The following is a 19,518-nucleotide window of genomic DNA, read 5'->3' on the forward strand; positions in this document are numbered from 1 at the left end:
TAATCAAGATAAGGTTTGAGATGTATTTCATCAATAAGTAAAGATACTGTGATGTCATTCTGCATTAGTAACTTGAACTTACTTTTAATATACATGAGAAAAGGATTCATAGAAGTTGATAAGGTTAATCTTCCAATGGTTGAATAGCATGGTAAAATTACATTTTTAGTGTCTCTTAACAGTCTGTACCCTATAGAGGAGAACTTATATAATAAGGAAGAAAATACCATCATTTCACTCGAATGATTAACCTTATTCATTGTCATTATGTTAATTTGTTCATATATGAACTTAATGGCATTAAAATATTTAAATGATTCATATTGCACTAATAGCAAAAATGATAAGATTAATTTTAATAAAGAACTTATATTAGAAGTTTTCATTTCCTGTTCTTTGATGTCCATTTTTTTCATGTTTTCCATCAAAATCTGCAGAGTATTTTCCTCTGTTACATGTTTAGGAATTCTATACCCCCCTAAAGCACTCATTTCCACATCACTACAGAATACTCTAACGGCCAAGTCCGGTTCAATCACCATAGACATTTTTATTTTGGGGCATGGGCATCTCTTTATATGGCATATAATGATGGTATTGTCTTGCCTAATAGAAGTCCAATAATTTTTATCTATAAACGTTAATTTTTTTTCTAAATCATCAATATTATGGAAAGTTTTACGTTTCTGTAACTCTAACTCGTCAGCAACACTTTGACATAATGCATGCACGCTTAAGAGCAGAATTTTCTAAACGCATTTTCTTTGCGTTAGGAGACTCTCTAAAAGTGGTTGATGACGATAAATAGGAGGAACAGTTTGGTAATATTCGAGGAATAGCACAATCCTTAAGATAGGGATTTTTTAAATTTAACACTAATTGTCTTTCCAGTCCTTTTATCAAATGATGATGCCTCTCGCTGTATGTCTTCAGGTCGAAAATGGAGTTCGCATACCTAAAGAAATAATTTAAAAGAAAATCGTACCATGTTTGACTTAATACAAAAAAAAAAAAGAAAATTACATGACAAAAAAAACGATAAAATAAAAAAAATAAGGTAAATATGCAGAATTAGTCCACCCTCGAAAAATCCTTTTAAATTACCACTTTTATAGGTTTTCGGGGGTGCTGAAAACGAAAATAACGTTTAAAATTACGGCAAACTAGTAGTTTCCAAGATATAAAGAGATGTTAGTTAAAAAGGGGGGGGATAATTTAACCTAAAACGACCACCCACTTTATGGCCAATTTTGTTTTGTTTTGTTTACATGGGCAACGAACAATTTTTTTTAAATTACATTTTCGCCTCAAACAAGTCGAAGTGCTTCTTTGATGTAGAAATGAACACAACTAAACGTAAAATGAGCACCTACAGTTGACCCCATCTCCCCGACAAAAATTCTGTTTACACTTTTTGATAGGGGGTGCTCATTTTACATTAAACTGTGTTCATTGTATATTGACTCCCAACCCCCAACATAAAGGTGGCCATACTCATTTTTCTTTGCTTTTATTTGTTAAAAAGAAAGCGCCCTAAAAAAAAAAAAACGATGGCCATAAAGTGGGTGCTCATTTTACGCTAAATTTTTATAAAAAAGTGATCTCCTATTTTTTAAAACTAACATTTCTTCATATCTTGGAAACTACTCGTTTGCCGTAATTTTAAACATTATTTTCGTTTACAGCGCCACTAGTAGTATCAGAATTTTGGGAGAATTTTGACAACCCTAACACAAAACTGCGAATAACATATACAAAACTCATAATTTCTCCATTTAAAGTGGATTGTTTATTTTCTTTATGGAATATACTTCCAAAATAAACTATTAAAATTGTTTAAAAAATAATAGAAATATTATTTTTTTTATTGTCGGCATTTTGTAAACACTTTTTTTTAAATAAAAAATAATATTTCTATTACTTTTTAAACAATTTTAATAGTTTATTTTGGAAATATATTCTCCAAAATTCTGACACCTACAGGGCCACGACATTTACCACAAATAATTATTAATAAGCTTTTGGGATAACAAAAACGGTCATAAACTTAAAAAAAAAGTTTAATCTATTTCACGCTGATATAAATATTGCACAGTAAAATAGTTGAACTAAAAAGATAAATGATTTTTCTTATTTAGAATTATTTAAACAAGGAATTCCGTTTTTACGATATCGCTTTTATTAAATTGTTAGTTGAAAGTACATAATATTTTCACCATACTCCCCATTTTAAATAAGTTTCTAAATAATAATTTATTATTTCAGCACATAACTTGAATTACATGTAAAATTCATTTTTTATATACATACTTTCATTTTTATTTTAAAATACATTCTAAAAAAATAAATAAATAAAAATAAGAAAGGTGCATTGTTTTGTTTTTTTTTGTTTTTTTAAATATCTCAAACATTTTAACACTTACTCTGCTATATTTAGCTCGAGTAAAATCCTTTCTTTTTATTGCATTAATCCACTGGTAAATTATTTCCTTTTTTTGGGGAAATGAAAACACGGTAACTTTTGGTCCATTTTCGTAGTTACCTCGGCATTTTGGAACTATACATCTCGACGGCATGTTTAAATTTATTTAATTCTCTAAAACTTTAAACCAACTTCCGGTTTAGTCATGAGACACGTGAACAAATTTCAAGAGACCGATGTTCATGACGTCACCAGACTAAATTATAGCCGTCGCTAGGCCATCATCTTACAGTAGCCACGTTGAAACAGACTGTAGTCAGATGGTCATGATTCCTTCGTCTTTTGGGTTTTGTCCTGGCTCAATGAAGGAGAAATCCTTCTAGACTGAGATAATTTAAATTTTTGTTCCAATCCAGAGTGCCCCTTTTTGGGTTCCTGGATTTTCCCCACATTAAAATAGCTCTTCTGTCTAATTTTACCCTCGTGGAGGGGAGGGGCACATAAATAGGAACAGGTACTAAAGGTACTGGATCTAGAAGATGTGGAAACATTTTCATTGCTATGTGGATGCGTGTTACTTTAGATCTATCCAAGCATCTTCACAAGTGCCACTGTCTGTCGATCGGTTGGTATCACATTTTCTCTAGTCTGTCATGCGGTTTTCATCAGTACATCATGCTTAAGTTAGAAATAGCATTTTCCTTGGTCTGCCATGCTTAAGTTTGAAAAGTTTCATTGTTAAATTTGCAGCTTTGTATATAGGATGCCTTTTATTTAAGATGATTCTAAGAATCTCTGTAAGGGGGTTTGTCCCTTTTTTCTTACCTCCCTACGAGGGCAGAGTTAGAGAACAGTTTTTAATGTGGGGAAATCCAACTCCACAAAAAAGGGACATGTTAAATTGGGGCACAATTAAAAAACTGGCTCAGTCCAGAAGGCTTTCTCCTTCACTGATAGAAGACTGGAAATATGAAGAGTAGTATCAGAACAGGTACTACACTTTGCTAAGCATTAAGAGGTCCTGTCTGTTGGATTGTAAGGCATAAGTTTCAACTACTATCAATAATTTCCCCTACTCTCTATCTGTACCTAAAACTAAATGAAAATTCCACAAGAAAAGTTTATTTTCTAGAACTGCCCGCCTGTGGAACACAATACGGCAGGGGTGCTTCCTAGCTGACTACAACATGGTCACTTTCAAGTACAATGTAAACAAGTTCTTGTTGAATAAATAATCAAATTCTACATAATTTCCACCACTACTGATCATCATGCTGTTGTTTTACTGGCCACCTGGCATACATTAACACTTTTTCTCAAGTGGCTTTTGGGTCTTGATAAGAGGTGACTTCTTTCTAAAAGAAAATAATGAAAAACAATAAAATAAAATTTTTCTGGATCTTTGAAGCATAGCTTTAAAATGATTTTTGTTACCCTTCACTTTTAGATATCATTTTCATCGAATGGATGTATTATTCAATATACATCCAATATCTCCATAAAACGGTCTGTGTTGGTCAAGTAATAACATGTCCATCGTTAAATGTGCAGACTGAATGGATACAGCTAAAGAATATCCGTTATTTGCATATCTTTTTCAGTTCTTTATTGCAGGCGCCAATCCACTCTAGTCACACCGTCTTCAAATCACTGTCCATCTGGTTTTTGTCCACTTGCAAATCTAATCTCTAACAGACATGAGTGACCCAAAGATAAATCTTGAGAAAATGCCAATAATTGAAAGAAATTATGATTTTGATGCTGCCATTTCTTTAAAAGGCCTGAAGATGAAGCCAAGAGAAATGTGTGTGTGTGATGAAGCCAAGAGAAATGTGTGTGTGTGTGTATATATATATATATATATATATATATATGCACACACACATATATATATATATATGCACACACATATATATATACATATACACACACACACACACACATATATAGTCTGGTTATTATATAAACGTTATTGATTACATATGCGCATACATATTTCAGTGGAATCTCAATTTAGAGAGACCACCTCATCAGACCAAAAAAAGAGGTGTTATTGAAATGAGAATCAAGGTTACATTCGTTTTTTATAAAATATATTCGAGTGTGGTTTACGTTTTAATCGAATGGAAAATACTTAAAAGAGTGAAAGCATGTATGTAGTTTATTAACTTCACACTGTTATTTATGTTTAGTGGAGAAACTTTAAATTATTAAGCTTAAGAAATGAGAAAAATTATTAAATGTTAAGGATAGAATCTGCTATAACACTTTGGGGGCTATGCTTTGAAGATGTAAAAAAACGAATAGTGATCCCCTCATAGTAGTAATACTACAATACATAACCCCTCACTCCCTACATTCATAAACTGTATACACCCTTTTCTTTCAAAGCATAAACTACACCTGAATATATTTTATAAAAACGAATGTAACCTTGATTCTCGTTTCAATAACGTCTTCTTTTTGGTCTGATGAGGTAGTCTCTCAGAATTTAGATTCCAATGAAACACGTATGCGCATATGTAACCAATAATGTTTGTATAATAATCAGACTTTATACCAGCTCTGTCCTCCATTGAACACTCTTTAATAATTATGCAGGTTTCATTGGATTTACATCTAGGAAACCAATCTATACAACCATCACACACACATACACACACGCGTGCGCTTGCTCATATGTGTGTGTGTGTGTATTATGAAAATATATTTGTTTTTATTTATCTAAAATTCCTTCTTGTTAGTGTTTATAGAATCTAGTGAAGTTAAATTCCTAAAACGTCATTTAAACATATTTGTCTTTGAATTGCATTTTTCTCTTTAAAACAAATTTAATTCCTACACGATAATAATAATCTTTTTTCTCAGGTAATTCAGTGATGCCCCGGGAGTGCTAACATGCAACACAGGGAGTTGGTTATACCAGAATCTACTGTGTTTTTCATCTTTCAGAGTTGACGAATTTTACCCAAATAGTGTAAAACTTTTGATTTTACAATTGTATCTTCATTAATTAATTTTCCATTTTTCTTTTTCTTTTCTAGGACACACCATTCATCAATATCCAAACTTGATGTATCTGAAGACAATGAACCTGGTCTTTCAAAATTGGATGTTGTTCTAACATTCACCCTTGAGGTTTGTAGCAAATTTCAATCTATTTTGGGGAAAGTTTATTTTATTTTGAATTCCTTTCCTCTTCAATAGACATCTTTTGGTCAATGTAAAAAAAAATTCATTCTTATTTATTTTTAATTTATTTCGTTAGGGAAGAGCTGAAAAGAAAAGCTTTTATTTATTGTTTTGTTTATTGTTTTGTTATTTGCTGTTGGCGGATTTTACCAATTTTTCTTTCCTCTCTCTCTCTCTCTCTCTCTCTCTCTCTTTTTTTTTTTTTTTTTTTGGACTGCCTATAAATGTTCTTTCTTTCAGTGTATTTATTTTGTGTTTTTTTTTGCTTTGAATTCCTAAAAAAATATACAAAAGAAGTCAATTAAAGATAACCAAATGCGCTAAGAAGAAATGAATAGCCTCATTCAGAATCCTTTCTTTTTAAATTAAAATTAAATTACATTATCCGTGCTTTTTAAGGTTAGATACATTTTTAAAAGAATATTAAGAAATTTATTGAATAGAACTAAAATTGAAATTCTTATGGTGTTTCATCCCTTTAGCATTTTCTTATAAGTAATTATTCTCTTGTATTAACTGGTTTACTATTATCTTCGAAGAATTGTTTCAAATATGGATGAAATTGGAGAAAATTCAGCCTTCTACATGTGAGAACATATATCCAGTAATAATAGAGACTAAGAAGAACATTCTGTCTTCTATTCTATTTGAAAAAAAGACGTCTTAAAAAAAAAAGATATGGAAATCACTCCAGACAAGGTGTGAAGTCACTTGATGTAAAGAGCTAATAAGAACGAAGAATGATTATTACAAAGATAGGAGATGTCTATGGACATCTTGAAAAGACCAAGATCAAAAGTAGGAGGAAAACCGTTAGCAGGAACAGGTTTTCATAAGCCTACAATTCTTGGAAAGAAGCTACTGAAATAGGAAGCTGTATTAGAATGAAGTATCAAAAACTGAATTGATGAAGACGACTAGACAAGCTGGAACAAAAGAAGCAAGGAATAGATTAGATAATTCTGAAGAATGCCATAATTGTATTCATAAAAAAGACTGAGACTAGCAATATCACATCTGTGAGAGAGAGTTTGCAGAGAAGAAGAAAGTGTGTGTGTGGGGGGGGTAAAATTGAAGATAGGTTGTTACACTTTACCAAGAACCCTTAAATGAGATAGAGATTCACCAGCCTAGATATACTCCATGCATGGTCTGATAGTAGATTTGTAGAGATAGAGAATAACTACAGGTGGGAGAAAGTGTTTACAGCGATAGAGAGAATCTACTTTATGAGAAGCAGAGATAGCAATGGATCTAATGTACCAACTTCAAGAAAGATTTGATGATAAAGAAAGACCAAAAAGTTTCAGAATTGATTTCTCCTCCAGACCAGTGAAGGTACTCCCCTACGATTGAAAAACACAAGCTAAGTCTTAATAGGATTAAATGAAGCCAGCCATTTCGTATCCCAATCTACAATTGAACCCAAGTTGAGTTTTAGATTAGCAATGTATTTCAACTGCTCCGGGGGAGATGGACGAGGAGCAGCACCGGAATAGAGAGTGGTATCATCAGCATAGATGTTGATCTGAATAATATTCTCTGGACAATCATCGATTTAGAGAAGAAACAGAATGAAGAGGCACCATTCAGCATGACTCATGATCTTCAACTAGAAAGAAATGATGTCAAGAACCTCATCACCAATATCCTAACCCTGAGGTAGAAGACCAAAATGCCACACTCTGTCAAATGCCTTCGTAATGTCAAGCACAATGGCTCTACCCTCTCCTGAATTATCGATAAACTGACAGATCCGCCAGTTAAAGGATCATGTTATCTCGAAATATTGGTTAAATAATATAACAACTTAACATTTTGTTATTGTGTTTCATTGTTGAAATATACATCATTAAGACCACTTTCTAAAATATAAAAGGAGATATAGTTGTATAAAAGCAGGTTTCCAAGAGTTGGTGGAGTCAGTTTTTTGAGGAAGTCAGACTCATAAAGAATGCTAGAAGTCTAGTATTTTTTATCTAGGATAAATCAGCTGAGACTCTGAATATTGAAAGACTTAAAAATCAGAGTTGGAATTTTCGGAGTTAGACCATATATTTTCTAACTATGCAACCCTTGTGGCAAGAGGAATAGGAAGTGGACCTTCGGTTTACTTTTGTCAGATTTGTAACTCTCACTTCAATTATTTTGTCTGTTAATCCTTACATTCTATGAATGCTGTTTTCAAAGTTGAAAGCTATCCATCTCACATTTACCATTGGCTATTTTTGACCTTGAAGTAGTATATTTTTTAAATTTTTTAAGTACCTTACATGAAGTGGTCTTATGCCTTGTCTGGAGCGATTTCCATATTAAAAATATATGTATATTTAGTATATGTAAAGCTGAATCAGAACAGCAGGCTTTGTACACTTTTTTTTTTAATATGGAAATCGCTCCAAACAAGGCATAGAACTAGCTGAGTATGAACAGTTGGTATATATAAAGCTGTATATTCCAAGGTTTCCCAATGGAGTCCGTACCGCCCACCAAAGGATGAGGTGGGGGTCGGGCATTATGAGACTTCAGGTGGGCAGTGGCCAAATTTACCATATAGGGGTTCCTGAGATCCTTTAAAGAGGGGATGATGAAAGACTGAAAGCTTCTAGTAACATTACTAGGTGTTTCCCAACTTGTTGCTGATTATCAACAACAATCTGCACATTGATCAGTGATTTCTGTGATTATTATTTTTTATTTTATTGATTATTGCATTAGCAATAGAACGACATATTAATTGACCCATTTGATTTTTAGTTGTTACTGTTTCCATTTGATCGACAGGATAGAATTTTGTTGAATAAAAATAAAAATTTATTATTGGAATTTGTTGTTGCTAATTTGTGGTTTGTGATTCACTTGCTATTTCCTCAAAATAAACACATTCTCCAATTTTGAACAAATGTCTGTCCACGTGTTCTGAAAAAAAAACCCCCAAAAAACTGTCGATGTTATTCTCTAGTAAATTTTTCAAATAGTCATACTAATAACTAGTGTTGAATATATTAGCAAAAGGGGTAGACAATTTCCATTCAAATCAAGTCGGAAATGACTCAGCCAAGTTAGTGAGAGGGGATCCTATTGCTAAACTATTCCCTAAAAATGTCAATTAAACTTATAGTGACCTAAACCTTGGATTAGCCACTAAGGAGGTCGTCTTATCAGCAGGTGCAAAGTACTGGAGCTGTTGTATCGTCATTTGTTGAATGAATTCTGGACCATGCAGTAGCTTCTGGTGGGGCTTCTCGGTGCCATATTAGTGGGTAATTGTTACAGCTTTACCTTATCATGGGTTACAAAAAAAAACATTTCTTTGTTTCTTTTTCTCCCTTACTTTCCCTCTCTACCCTATTCTAACCAAATCTGTTGACCTGTTCCACAAATCCCAAAATGCCATCATGAAAAGTTTCCAGAGAAAATACATGATTAAACCCAGAACTCCAATTTTTAACGTAGACCCACACTACCATGTATCCTTCTCCAACATCAGGGGTCCATGTTCCAACCTTCCATAGAATGAAACCCAATTATAGGAGACCAAAGCAAATCTATCATTCCTAAGTGAAACTGGCATTGGACCAACTATTTCCCTAGATGAGTTTGTAATTAAAGGATGCTCCAACATCAAAATTTGACTCCCAAGATCGCCATGGGTATGGAATATGTGCCTACATTAGAGATGGCTTTTCATATGGGAGGGACATCTCTAGAGAAGACCCTAAATTACCCTATATGTGCTTCCAAGTTGCACTTGCTCACACCACTGCATTTATATTTGCCCTCCATCGACCCCACAACAGCAAAGTTACTATCTTTAAGAGCATATTTGAGAAAATTGATCTCATCCTGTCTGCTCATCCTTCGGCTAATATTCACATCTTTGGGGATTCAATGTTCACACTGTGAAATGGTTAGCCCACTCAAACAAGACAGATGATGAGGGGAGGTTCTATCACAATTTCTCTATTGCTTATGATCTAACTAAGATTGTTCATGAACCCACCCATGTAGCCAACACTGACAGTCAGTATGTAAGTCTCCTAGACCTTTTTCTCATAACTAGCCCTGAACTATGTTCATCCTCTATTCTGTCTCCACTGGGATCTTTCAACCACTTGCTTGTATCAGTTAAGATAAAAACGAAATGTATCAGATGTACCTCTCCATCGTACAGTATATCAGTACTCTATGGCTGACTGGATTAGCTTCCGTACATTTATATCAGATCTAATTCTGCATTTCATGTTTAAAAAGAATGTGTCCTCTATAGTATCAGACTTCATGGAAGGTTAATTCTAGGTATAGACCACTTCATAACCTTAAAAAAATTCGAGCAAAAACTAAACAGCCAGCCATTGTTCTCTCCAGAATGTGCTGCTGCCATTGCACACAGAAATCACTATTTCCATTGCTTCCAACGTAATAGATGTACTGAGACTAAAGTTGCTTTGAGGACTGCCAGCAATCACTGTAAAAGAGTAATAAAGAACGCAAGAGAGTTGTATGCTCAGTCCATTTAGTCCAAAGTAGCTGAACAGCAGCTTAGTTTCCACTAGTTTTGGCAAATAACGAACAGTATCTTGAAGAGAAGCGTGTGCTCTATTCCAACCATCATCAATGGACTTGAGGTAATCTCGTCAACATCGGACAAAGTAAAACTCTTACTAAAAACTTTGCACTAATTCTACCTAATGCAATACCCCCCGGCCCGTATTTCCTCCTGTATCTGAAAACATGCTATGTGACATACAAATATCTCTGTGTGATGTTGCCAAGTTAATCAAAAACCATGATTCCAGTAAAGCTACTGGCCCTGACGGCATTCCAATTATAGTGCTGAAAAAGCTTTGACCAGAACTAGCTTCCATACTTACAAAGCTGTTTAAGCCTTGCCTTAAGGAGAATTGCTTCCCAACACCCTGGAAAACCTCATCAGTATGCCCTGTATTTAAGAATTCAGGTGATAAGTCATCTCCCTCTCAGTACTGATCAATAAGTTTCCTGTGTGTCATGAGTAAGTTGCTGGAATTTGTGTTAAATAGAGAAGTCAAGCACCTCAGCAAAAATAACCTCATCAGTGACATGCAATATGGTTTCCGTTCTGCTAGATTTACAGCAGATTTGCTAATGGTTATATCTCATAGGATTAGCAAATCTCTTGGGTAATGGCTTTCTTTCTAGGGCAATGGCTCTTGACATATCATAGGCCTTTAATAAGGTATGACATAAAGGTCTACACCACAAGACCTCCAACTATAGTATAGCTGGAAATATCTTAATTATTAAATCATTTCTCTCTGTTAGGCTCATAAGAGTAGTGGTTGTTGGGCAGAAATCAGAAGCTCACAGTATCAATGCTGGAGTCCCTGGGCCCAAGTCTCTTCCTGATCTACATCAATGATCTCCCAAATCACATCCTAAGATCATTCGTAGACATTTATGCTGATGACAATACCATCTATGGCAATACTTCAAAGGTCATAAATGATCAAGTTCTCGCTGATTCTCTCTCCTCTGATCTTGAGCACATGGTACAATGGGGGAAGAGGTGGCTGGTTAATTTTAATGCATCTAAAACCAAGCTTCTATCTTTACATCATCAATGCTCTGATCCCCATCTGGCATCAGTTGAAATGAATGGCTCTCATCTCAGGGAGGCTCCATGTTTTGACAAGCTTCTGGGTTTGACCTTTACTCCTGCTCTGAAATGGAACACATACATCAAATCTGTTTCCAAAGTCGCTGGAAAAATGGTAAGATCATTCTACCACTCCAGTAAATATCTCACTACTGATGCAATTCTCTACCTATATGATGGAGTACTGCTGCCCCATTTGGGCAGATCTGCTAGAAAAACTTATCTTGTCTTGACAGAGTTCAAAATAGGCTTTGTAGCCTAGTGGGCGATGCCTTTTTCTCTTCCCTGCAACTTCTTTCTGACAGAAAAGACATTGTGAACCTGTCGCTGTTTTATCGTGATTTTCATGGCAAGTGTTAATCTGAGCTCCAATGTATGGTTCCCCCTCGCCAAACTTTCATGAAAAACACTCGTTTAGCTGAAACCACTATCAATAATTTCCCCCACTCTTTATCTGTGCCTAAACCTAAACGTAGATTTCATGAACAAAGCTTCTTTCTTAGAAGTGCACGCTTATGAAACTCTCTTCTGTTTGTCTGCTTTCCAGCTGACTACAATATGGTTGTCCTCAAGTAGAACGTAAACAAGTTCTTGATGAACTGTTCCCATAAGTAATCCAATTTACCAAATTTCCACTACACGTGATTACTATGATATTGTGCCATTGACTACTGCACACTCATTAACCCTTACCTTTGGGTGGCCTTCTGGTCTTGATAAGTAAAAAAAAAAAAAATTATGAAATATTCATTTATTTATTTTCACTTTAATTATGTATTTCCAACTTTAATTATGTATTTCCAACTTTAATTAGGTATGTGGCAACAAAAATATGAGTGAGAAAGCAAGCTCCAGACTTTTACAACATAAGGCATCAAAAGACGCTGGCAAAAAAGCATTAAGAATGGTGTACAAAAAGTAAATTCTGGAACACAAAAAGTCTCTCGTTTTAATGATACCATTCCCGTCTTTGAAGGTCTTCAATCTGTTAGTTTTTGAGTTTAAAAATATGAGACTTTACTTTTGGAACAACCTTTGTGTGTGTATATATATATATATATATATATATATATATATATATATATATATATATATATATATATATATATAGCCAGTAGAGTTTAGTTTCCTAGAAGTAAATCCAATGAAACAACACGTGTCTACCAAAATAGTGCTCAATGAGTGAACAGAGCAGGTATATTAATTTTATTTATACAAACATTAATGGCTACATATGTGCATACATGTTTCTGTAATCACCCACGTCGGGGGATTACGTCTTCAGGCCAAGAACCACCTTCAAAAGTGACATTTCCACCAAATACATTTTTCTATTTCGTTTATCAAGTTAAAAATACAACCTGGGTGGGAGTCAAAAAAAACAAAAACGGTAAAAGGATGAGTGAGGTCTATGAAGATGATAAACATCTTTTTTCTTTTCCCCTCCCCCATCTAACTTAACTTTTGGCTTTTTATGGCATAGGGTCATTGAGAGTTTCGTTTTCTTGTCTTAGAGTCTGTAAGTTAATAACCTTAGCTATGGTCAACCAAGTACTGACCGGTGCCTTTTTAATCTACCTCCACCCACACATACACGCAACACACACATAACACATCCATACACAGCCACTGCCAACACACACAGTATACACACATTAATCCATATATTCAAAAGCGAATCCATGCTAGACACTTTTTGTTTTATTTACTGAAACTAGACAATGATTCTGAAACTACGTAGAAGATAAAGTAAAAGTTACATTAAGGTAAATAAAAATATAAATAAATAAAAATAAAATACATAAATAAATAAATAAATAAAAATAAATAAAAAATAAAAAATATATAAAAAATACAATAAAAAATAAAAAAATAAAAAATAAGATAAATAAGAATAAAAATAAAATTAAATTAAAACAAATAAACCAACAAAATGTGAATAAATATAAACCCGAAAGTTATCTAAACCCCACATGTACCTATATGCGTGTATCAATACACTTATAAATGTCTAACATTTATCTACACCCGCGCATATATACACACACACACATTTCAGACATACAGAGACAAATAATAGTATTTTTCTTTACTTATGTAGCGTGGTAACATCTTCGTATATGCAATATTATGCTACCCGACTACAGACGGGTGTATATATATATATATATATATATATATATATATATATATATATATATATATATACATACACATATATACACAAACACACACATACATACATACATACATACATATACATATATATATACATATACACATACATACATATAAACACACACACAACAGACATACATATACATATCCACACATACATACATATATAACATATATATAAACAACATTCGGACATCCATACATTTTTGTAATCTATATTGTTACAACAATTCTATACGAGGCAGCCTATTCTAATAGTTCAGAAATATACGTGTGTATACATATATCTACATACAATAGACACAGAGACACATCCACATACAAACATACACACAGATACATAGATACAGATATATACATATATATAAACATACAAACATACATGCATACGTAAAATACACTTATATATCCAAAGTCACACAAATATAGACATATATATATATATATACATGCATACATGTACCGTGCCACCAAATGATACATCTAAAGTAGAAACAGACATGAATACACCTACTATATAAATTCACTTTTTCTATCAAATTCCACACGTCTAGTTACGTTTCATGGCCCCATCCGCTTGTTACACTTTCCTAAGTTGTAGGTTTTTACCGTAAAAATTGACACTACGTAAAAATTTACATTGAATTCAGCATGAAGTTCATAGGGTTATCCTCATATTTAACAAAGATTCTTTCGATGGTAAGGCAGGTATACATAAGATGTATCACGACACAATAATAATATATAATAACATATGACATAAATCAGAGTATTTAGGTTATACAAACCTAGTATATAAGCTTATATATTGTAGTACTTACCTTCATCTTTGCTTATTCACTCTAATACCCTTATTCCTTTCTCTTCCGTTCACCCTTCATTCCTTACTTTCTTTCATCTATTTTTTTTTTTTTTTTTTTTTTTTTTTATATTAATAAATTATTTTTCCTACCCGGGTATATAAAGATCATATATCCATACATGCACACATCCAAAAATATCCATATGCATACATTATTACGAGCTTCACTCAAAACGATCTATTACTCATTTAGTTCAAATATACCTTCATACAGGTACTTATTTCGGCTAGTAATGCCATAACTGCTCGATGAAGTAGAATATTAAGTGACTTACGTAACCCATATGGGTATGATTATAGTTGCGACCTCACTTATCCTCTTTGTGGGGGGGTTATTTGATGGGGGTTAGTTGTACTTATAGCAGTTCCATTATCCTAATTTAGAGTTCCTTAAGTGCATGTATTCTGAAATGTTTGCAGGATATAGCAGTTTCTTGTTTAATATTCAATAATTTTTCTCGGTCTTTAAACCTAGTTATCTCAAGTTTTTCTGATAAGCATAATAGACATGGTGAGTTCAATGAGTGGCAAGTATTGGCCCTTCTAATAATATTCCATTCTATACTAGGTGTTTTATTTTCTCTAACTAATTTCCAGTAATATAACGATAAGGAAGTGTCCTTTTCATATGTTTGATTATTCATCGAGCGTGTATGTCCATAGAATCTATTTTTGAAAGTCATTTGGGTACTCCCTATGTAGAATCTTTCGTCCCTTGGGTTCTCCACCGGGAATATCCTTGCTTGGTATACCACCGATGAGGTCAGACATTCATTTTGTATTGGGCATTCCTCAGGTTTTTTACAGTTACATTTATTCACCGCAGTGTTTGCACTAGTATTCTCCCCTTCTCTATTAGTCGTCTTTAAAATTCTTCCATTATGCTTTTTTATAATCCTTTCCAAATTATCACTACAGCTGTAACTTAATTTTAATGTATTTTTATTAAATATTTTATGTAATATATTATTTGGTGGTGTGCGCGGGTGTAGATAAATGTTAGACATTTATAAGTGTATTGATACACGCATATAGGTACATGTGGGGTTTAGATAACTTTCGGGTTTATATTTATTCACATTTTGTTGGTTTATTTGTTTTAATTTAATTTTATTTTTATTCTTATTTATCTTATTTTTTATTTTTTTATTTTTTATTGTATTTTTTATATATTTTTTATTTTTTATTTATTTTTATTTATTTATTTATTTATGTATTTTATTTTTATTTATTTATATTTTTATTTACCTTAATGTAACTTTTACTTTATCTTCTACGTAGTTTCAGAATCATTGTCTAGTTTCAGTAAATAAAACAAAAAGTGTCTAGCATGGATTCGCTTTTGAATATATGGATTAATGTGTGTATACTGTGTGTGTTGGCAGTGGCTGTGTATGGATGTGTTATGTGTGTGTTGCGTGTATGTGTGGGTGGAGGTAGATTAAAAAGGCACCGGTCAGTACTTGGTTGACCATAGCTAAGGTTATTAACTTACAGACTCTAAGACAAGAAAACGAAACTCTCAATGACCCTATGCCATAAAAAGCCAAAAGTTAAGTTAGATGGGGGAGGGGAAAAGAAAAAAGATGTTTATCATCTTCATAGACCTCACTCATCCTTTTACCGTTTTTGTTTTTTTTGACTCCCACCCAGGTTGTATTTTTAACTTGATAAACGAAATAGAAAAATGTATTTGGTGGAAATGTCACTTTTGAAGGTGGTTCTTGGCCTGAAGACGTAATCCCCCGACGTGGGTGATTACAGAAACATGTATGCACATATGTAGCCATTAATGTTTGTATAAATAAAATTAATATATATATATATATATATATATATATCAGGTTCATTTCAAAAGTATGGCTTATATATATATATATATATATATATATATATATATATATATATATATATTATTAAATTATCATTTTGTTTAATACTTTGCTTTACGCTCTGGTACTCGCTTCCCAAGCACCCTTGCAGTAAGAGGACGTTGTAAGAGCAACTATTGTTTAAGGTGACTGAAATCCAACTGTGAAGTTTAAAGCAAATAAGTTGTATCAAAGTTGACACTTATATTGTTACACATAAACTTCGTGTGCACCATTCCCAGGTAGGGGAGTTTATAAAGAGCCCCGCCAAATATGACCTTAACTTTTGACCTTGAAAAGTGGTGTGCACTATTCCTAAGTGAAGGACCATCATTATGCCAGGTTTAATCATGATCGGTCCAGTGATGGGGGCTGTAAGAGAGTTGTGTGTGTGTGTACACACACACACACACACACACACACACACACACACACACACACACACACACACACACAAATGCTACTACTTTATATATATATAGATTGGATATGAATAGTTTCCAAAACTTTTGATATATTAATACATTATGTCCAGAAATAACATTCTATCTGATATTTTAAATTGTTTCCAAATGTGCTTCAAATTTCCAAACATCTTTCATTTTTTGTCAACTATTAATAAAAGATAAAAATGTTTGACTTTTATAGAAATAAAACAAAAAGTATTCCGGTTGATTTAATTTTGTAATTAAATAATTTTGTTTAAATAATAATTTTTCACATTTCCCTTTGTTTCGTGCTATTACGTTTGTAGGTAAAAAGAGAAATAAGAAGCAATTTTATATGTAGTTTTAAGAAGTAAGGCACACAAACACACACGCACAAATAAGTCAATATTAAACTAAATAAATATTCCAAATGTAATGTGACCAAAATGTGTAGGTTTAAGCAAACAATGATTAATAATTGTGTATTTATGTAAATGTTGAAAATGCAACCTCCACACTTTTTCTGTCTGGGTAATCATAAGAATAGATGGAAATACCTGACTTGTATAGGAAGAAACTAAAAAGCATTCTGCTTAAATTAATTTCATAATTAAATTATTTCCCTTAAAAGTGATGAATTTTAAAATACTTTTATTTTACACTATTGCATTTTCTGATTTTAAAAGAAATTGATTTAAAAGCCCCCCCCCCCGCATAAAAAGTAACAACAACAAAGGAAAACCAATCCTATGGGTAAGTCACATAGTCACGAGCAAATAAAACACACACACACACACGTGAAGTTGTCTTATAACTCTCTTAATGTAGAGGGTGTAAGACTTCCTTGCAATGAGGGTTATAGTTTCGAGGTTGGGTTGTGTTCATTGAATGCTCGCTATTATGGAAATTTTGTTACCACACTGTTGACCTTAATCTTAACCATCTCTAACTTCAAGGAGAAGATAATGCTTGCAAGAATGGTCTCATGATAATAGTACACATACTACACTACCCCCCCCACACACACACGCCTTAAAGAATGTTTGAATTATAGTAAATGAACATATACCCACCCCCAAACAAAAAAAGAAAGTAAGGAAGAAGTAATGCCTTGGAGGATAGTAATGTTGATGAATGCACGAACCATAGTCGTTCATTGGAGATAGTCTCTGACCATCTGATGTTTAGGATGCTTCTGAGACATCTGTTGGTGAATGTCTGGAGTTTGTGGGTGTTGGCCTTGGTCACTCTCTACGTTTCTGAGCCAAAAAGTGGAACCGACTTCACATTGGTGTTGAAAATTCGGATCTTATTCCAGAGTGAGAGGGCTGCTGTTCTCCAGATTGGTCTTAAGATGCTGAAGACATGTCTGGCTGTGCTTATCCGGTGTTTGATGTCCTCATCTGTTCCTCCACCCATGATGACAACACTGTCCAGATACACAAACTTGTCAACCTCTCTAATGTTCTCTTGTTCTAGTTGCACTGGATCTTGCCTTCTGTTAACCCTTTTTCCACATAAGACTATCCACAAGACCACATGGATTTCCCCCAATGGAAAGACAGAGAACCAAATTGATCATGTCACAATTGGGCGAAAATGAAAGACGGAGCCTGCACAATGTCAGAGTGAAGCAAGGTGCAGACGTGGCATCAGACCACCACCTGGTTGTGGCAGTAGTGAGAATAAAGCTGAGGACCTACAAAGACCAGGCAGGCATTGCTCTAGTGGTCTCCATCAATTTGTTGTTGTAATGTCTCATTGTCCTATTCCAGTAGCTTTTTTCCAAGACCTGCAGGCTTATGGAAACTCTGTTCCTATTAACTGTTTTCCTCCTACCTATAACCTTAGTTTTTTCAAGATTAAAGCATCTCCTGTTTTTGCAAGTCATTCTTCATTCTTTTTAGCTCTTTACATTAAGTGGCTTCATACCTTGTTTCGAGCAAATTCCATTTAAAAAAATTACCTCCGTAAATCTCTTTGGTAATCATCCTCTTGATCTTTCTTCAATGAAATCTTTGTTATAAGATTTCTTTACATATCTGGAGTCTGGTTGATAGGAAACCACATTATTCTCTTTTTCAAACGACATTATTAATGGATCTATTAATGCTTCTTTCTGGTATTTACATTTTTTCATTTGTCTTGTAGTGTTACTCCAAGAACATTTTTTTAAATATTTCATTTCAAAGATATTGAATATTCTTTCATGTTTTTCCAGTTTAGTTCATGTTTCCACAATAGAAACTATTTATGTATTGTAAAGTTTAAACTTCAGATATGTTAATATGTCTTTCCTTATCTATACCTAAGTCTAAGTTAAATTTTTTGTGATGGTAACATATAATGTATGCCTGAAAAGGGACCCGGAATCTGTGTCTGTAAATCATTTTAGTAAAAGAATTTTTTTAAAATGTTAATTTTAAAGAAAGATACATAAAAATATTGAAAGTCATATACACCTGCCAAATCAGTTATGCAGCATGAAAGATCGATGACTTATCAAGTATGAAAATAAGAATTCTAGTATTTGATTAAAGTGAAAACATCATGTCTCTTTTTATGCTAAAATGTACTCTGAAAAAATACATCAGTGTGGAAAATTTATTTGTAATAATTATGTAAACAAATGGCTGTTTTTCGGGTATGAACTAAAAATGATCCTAACAAACTTCCTAGTCAGAAAAAGTATTTTGGAAAAAAAAACAACCCCTCAGCAAAGTACATTTTTCTAGTTTAATGAACATGCTGCAAATACAAGACAGGATCAGATATGTGTCAGATACATTGCTATTTAGGTCTAACTTAGAAAATACAATAATACGGCATAATCACATTTGACACACTAGTTCCTGTCAGATCACCAAAGTTAAGCAACGGTGAGCCTGGCCAGTACCAGATGAGTGATCATTTAGGACTTCCAGGTA

General features: G+C 33.3%; 1 protein-coding gene across 19 annotated transcripts in view; it reads left to right on the forward strand.

Moving 5' to 3' along the window:
• LOC145294584 (calcium-dependent secretion activator 1-like) overlaps nt 1-19,518 on the forward strand; it is a 649,478-nt gene that overhangs the window by 311,492 nt on the left and 318,468 nt on the right. For all 19 annotated transcript variants that reach the window (XM_080141411.1, XM_080141392.1, XM_080141393.1 and 16 more), the window contains exon 4: nt 5,467-5,560. In XM_080141411.1, coding sequence (XP_079997537.1) covers nt 5,467-5,560 — 94 coding nt within the window. The remainder of the gene's footprint in view (nt 1-5,466; nt 5,561-19,518) is intronic.

The sequence above is a fragment of the Euprymna scolopes genome, chromosome 2 (assembly GCF_053919585.1).
Source record: "Euprymna scolopes isolate OS-2025 chromosome 2, ASM5391958v1, whole genome shotgun sequence".
Taxonomy (NCBI): domain Eukaryota; kingdom Metazoa; phylum Mollusca; class Cephalopoda; order Sepiida; family Sepiolidae; genus Euprymna; species Euprymna scolopes.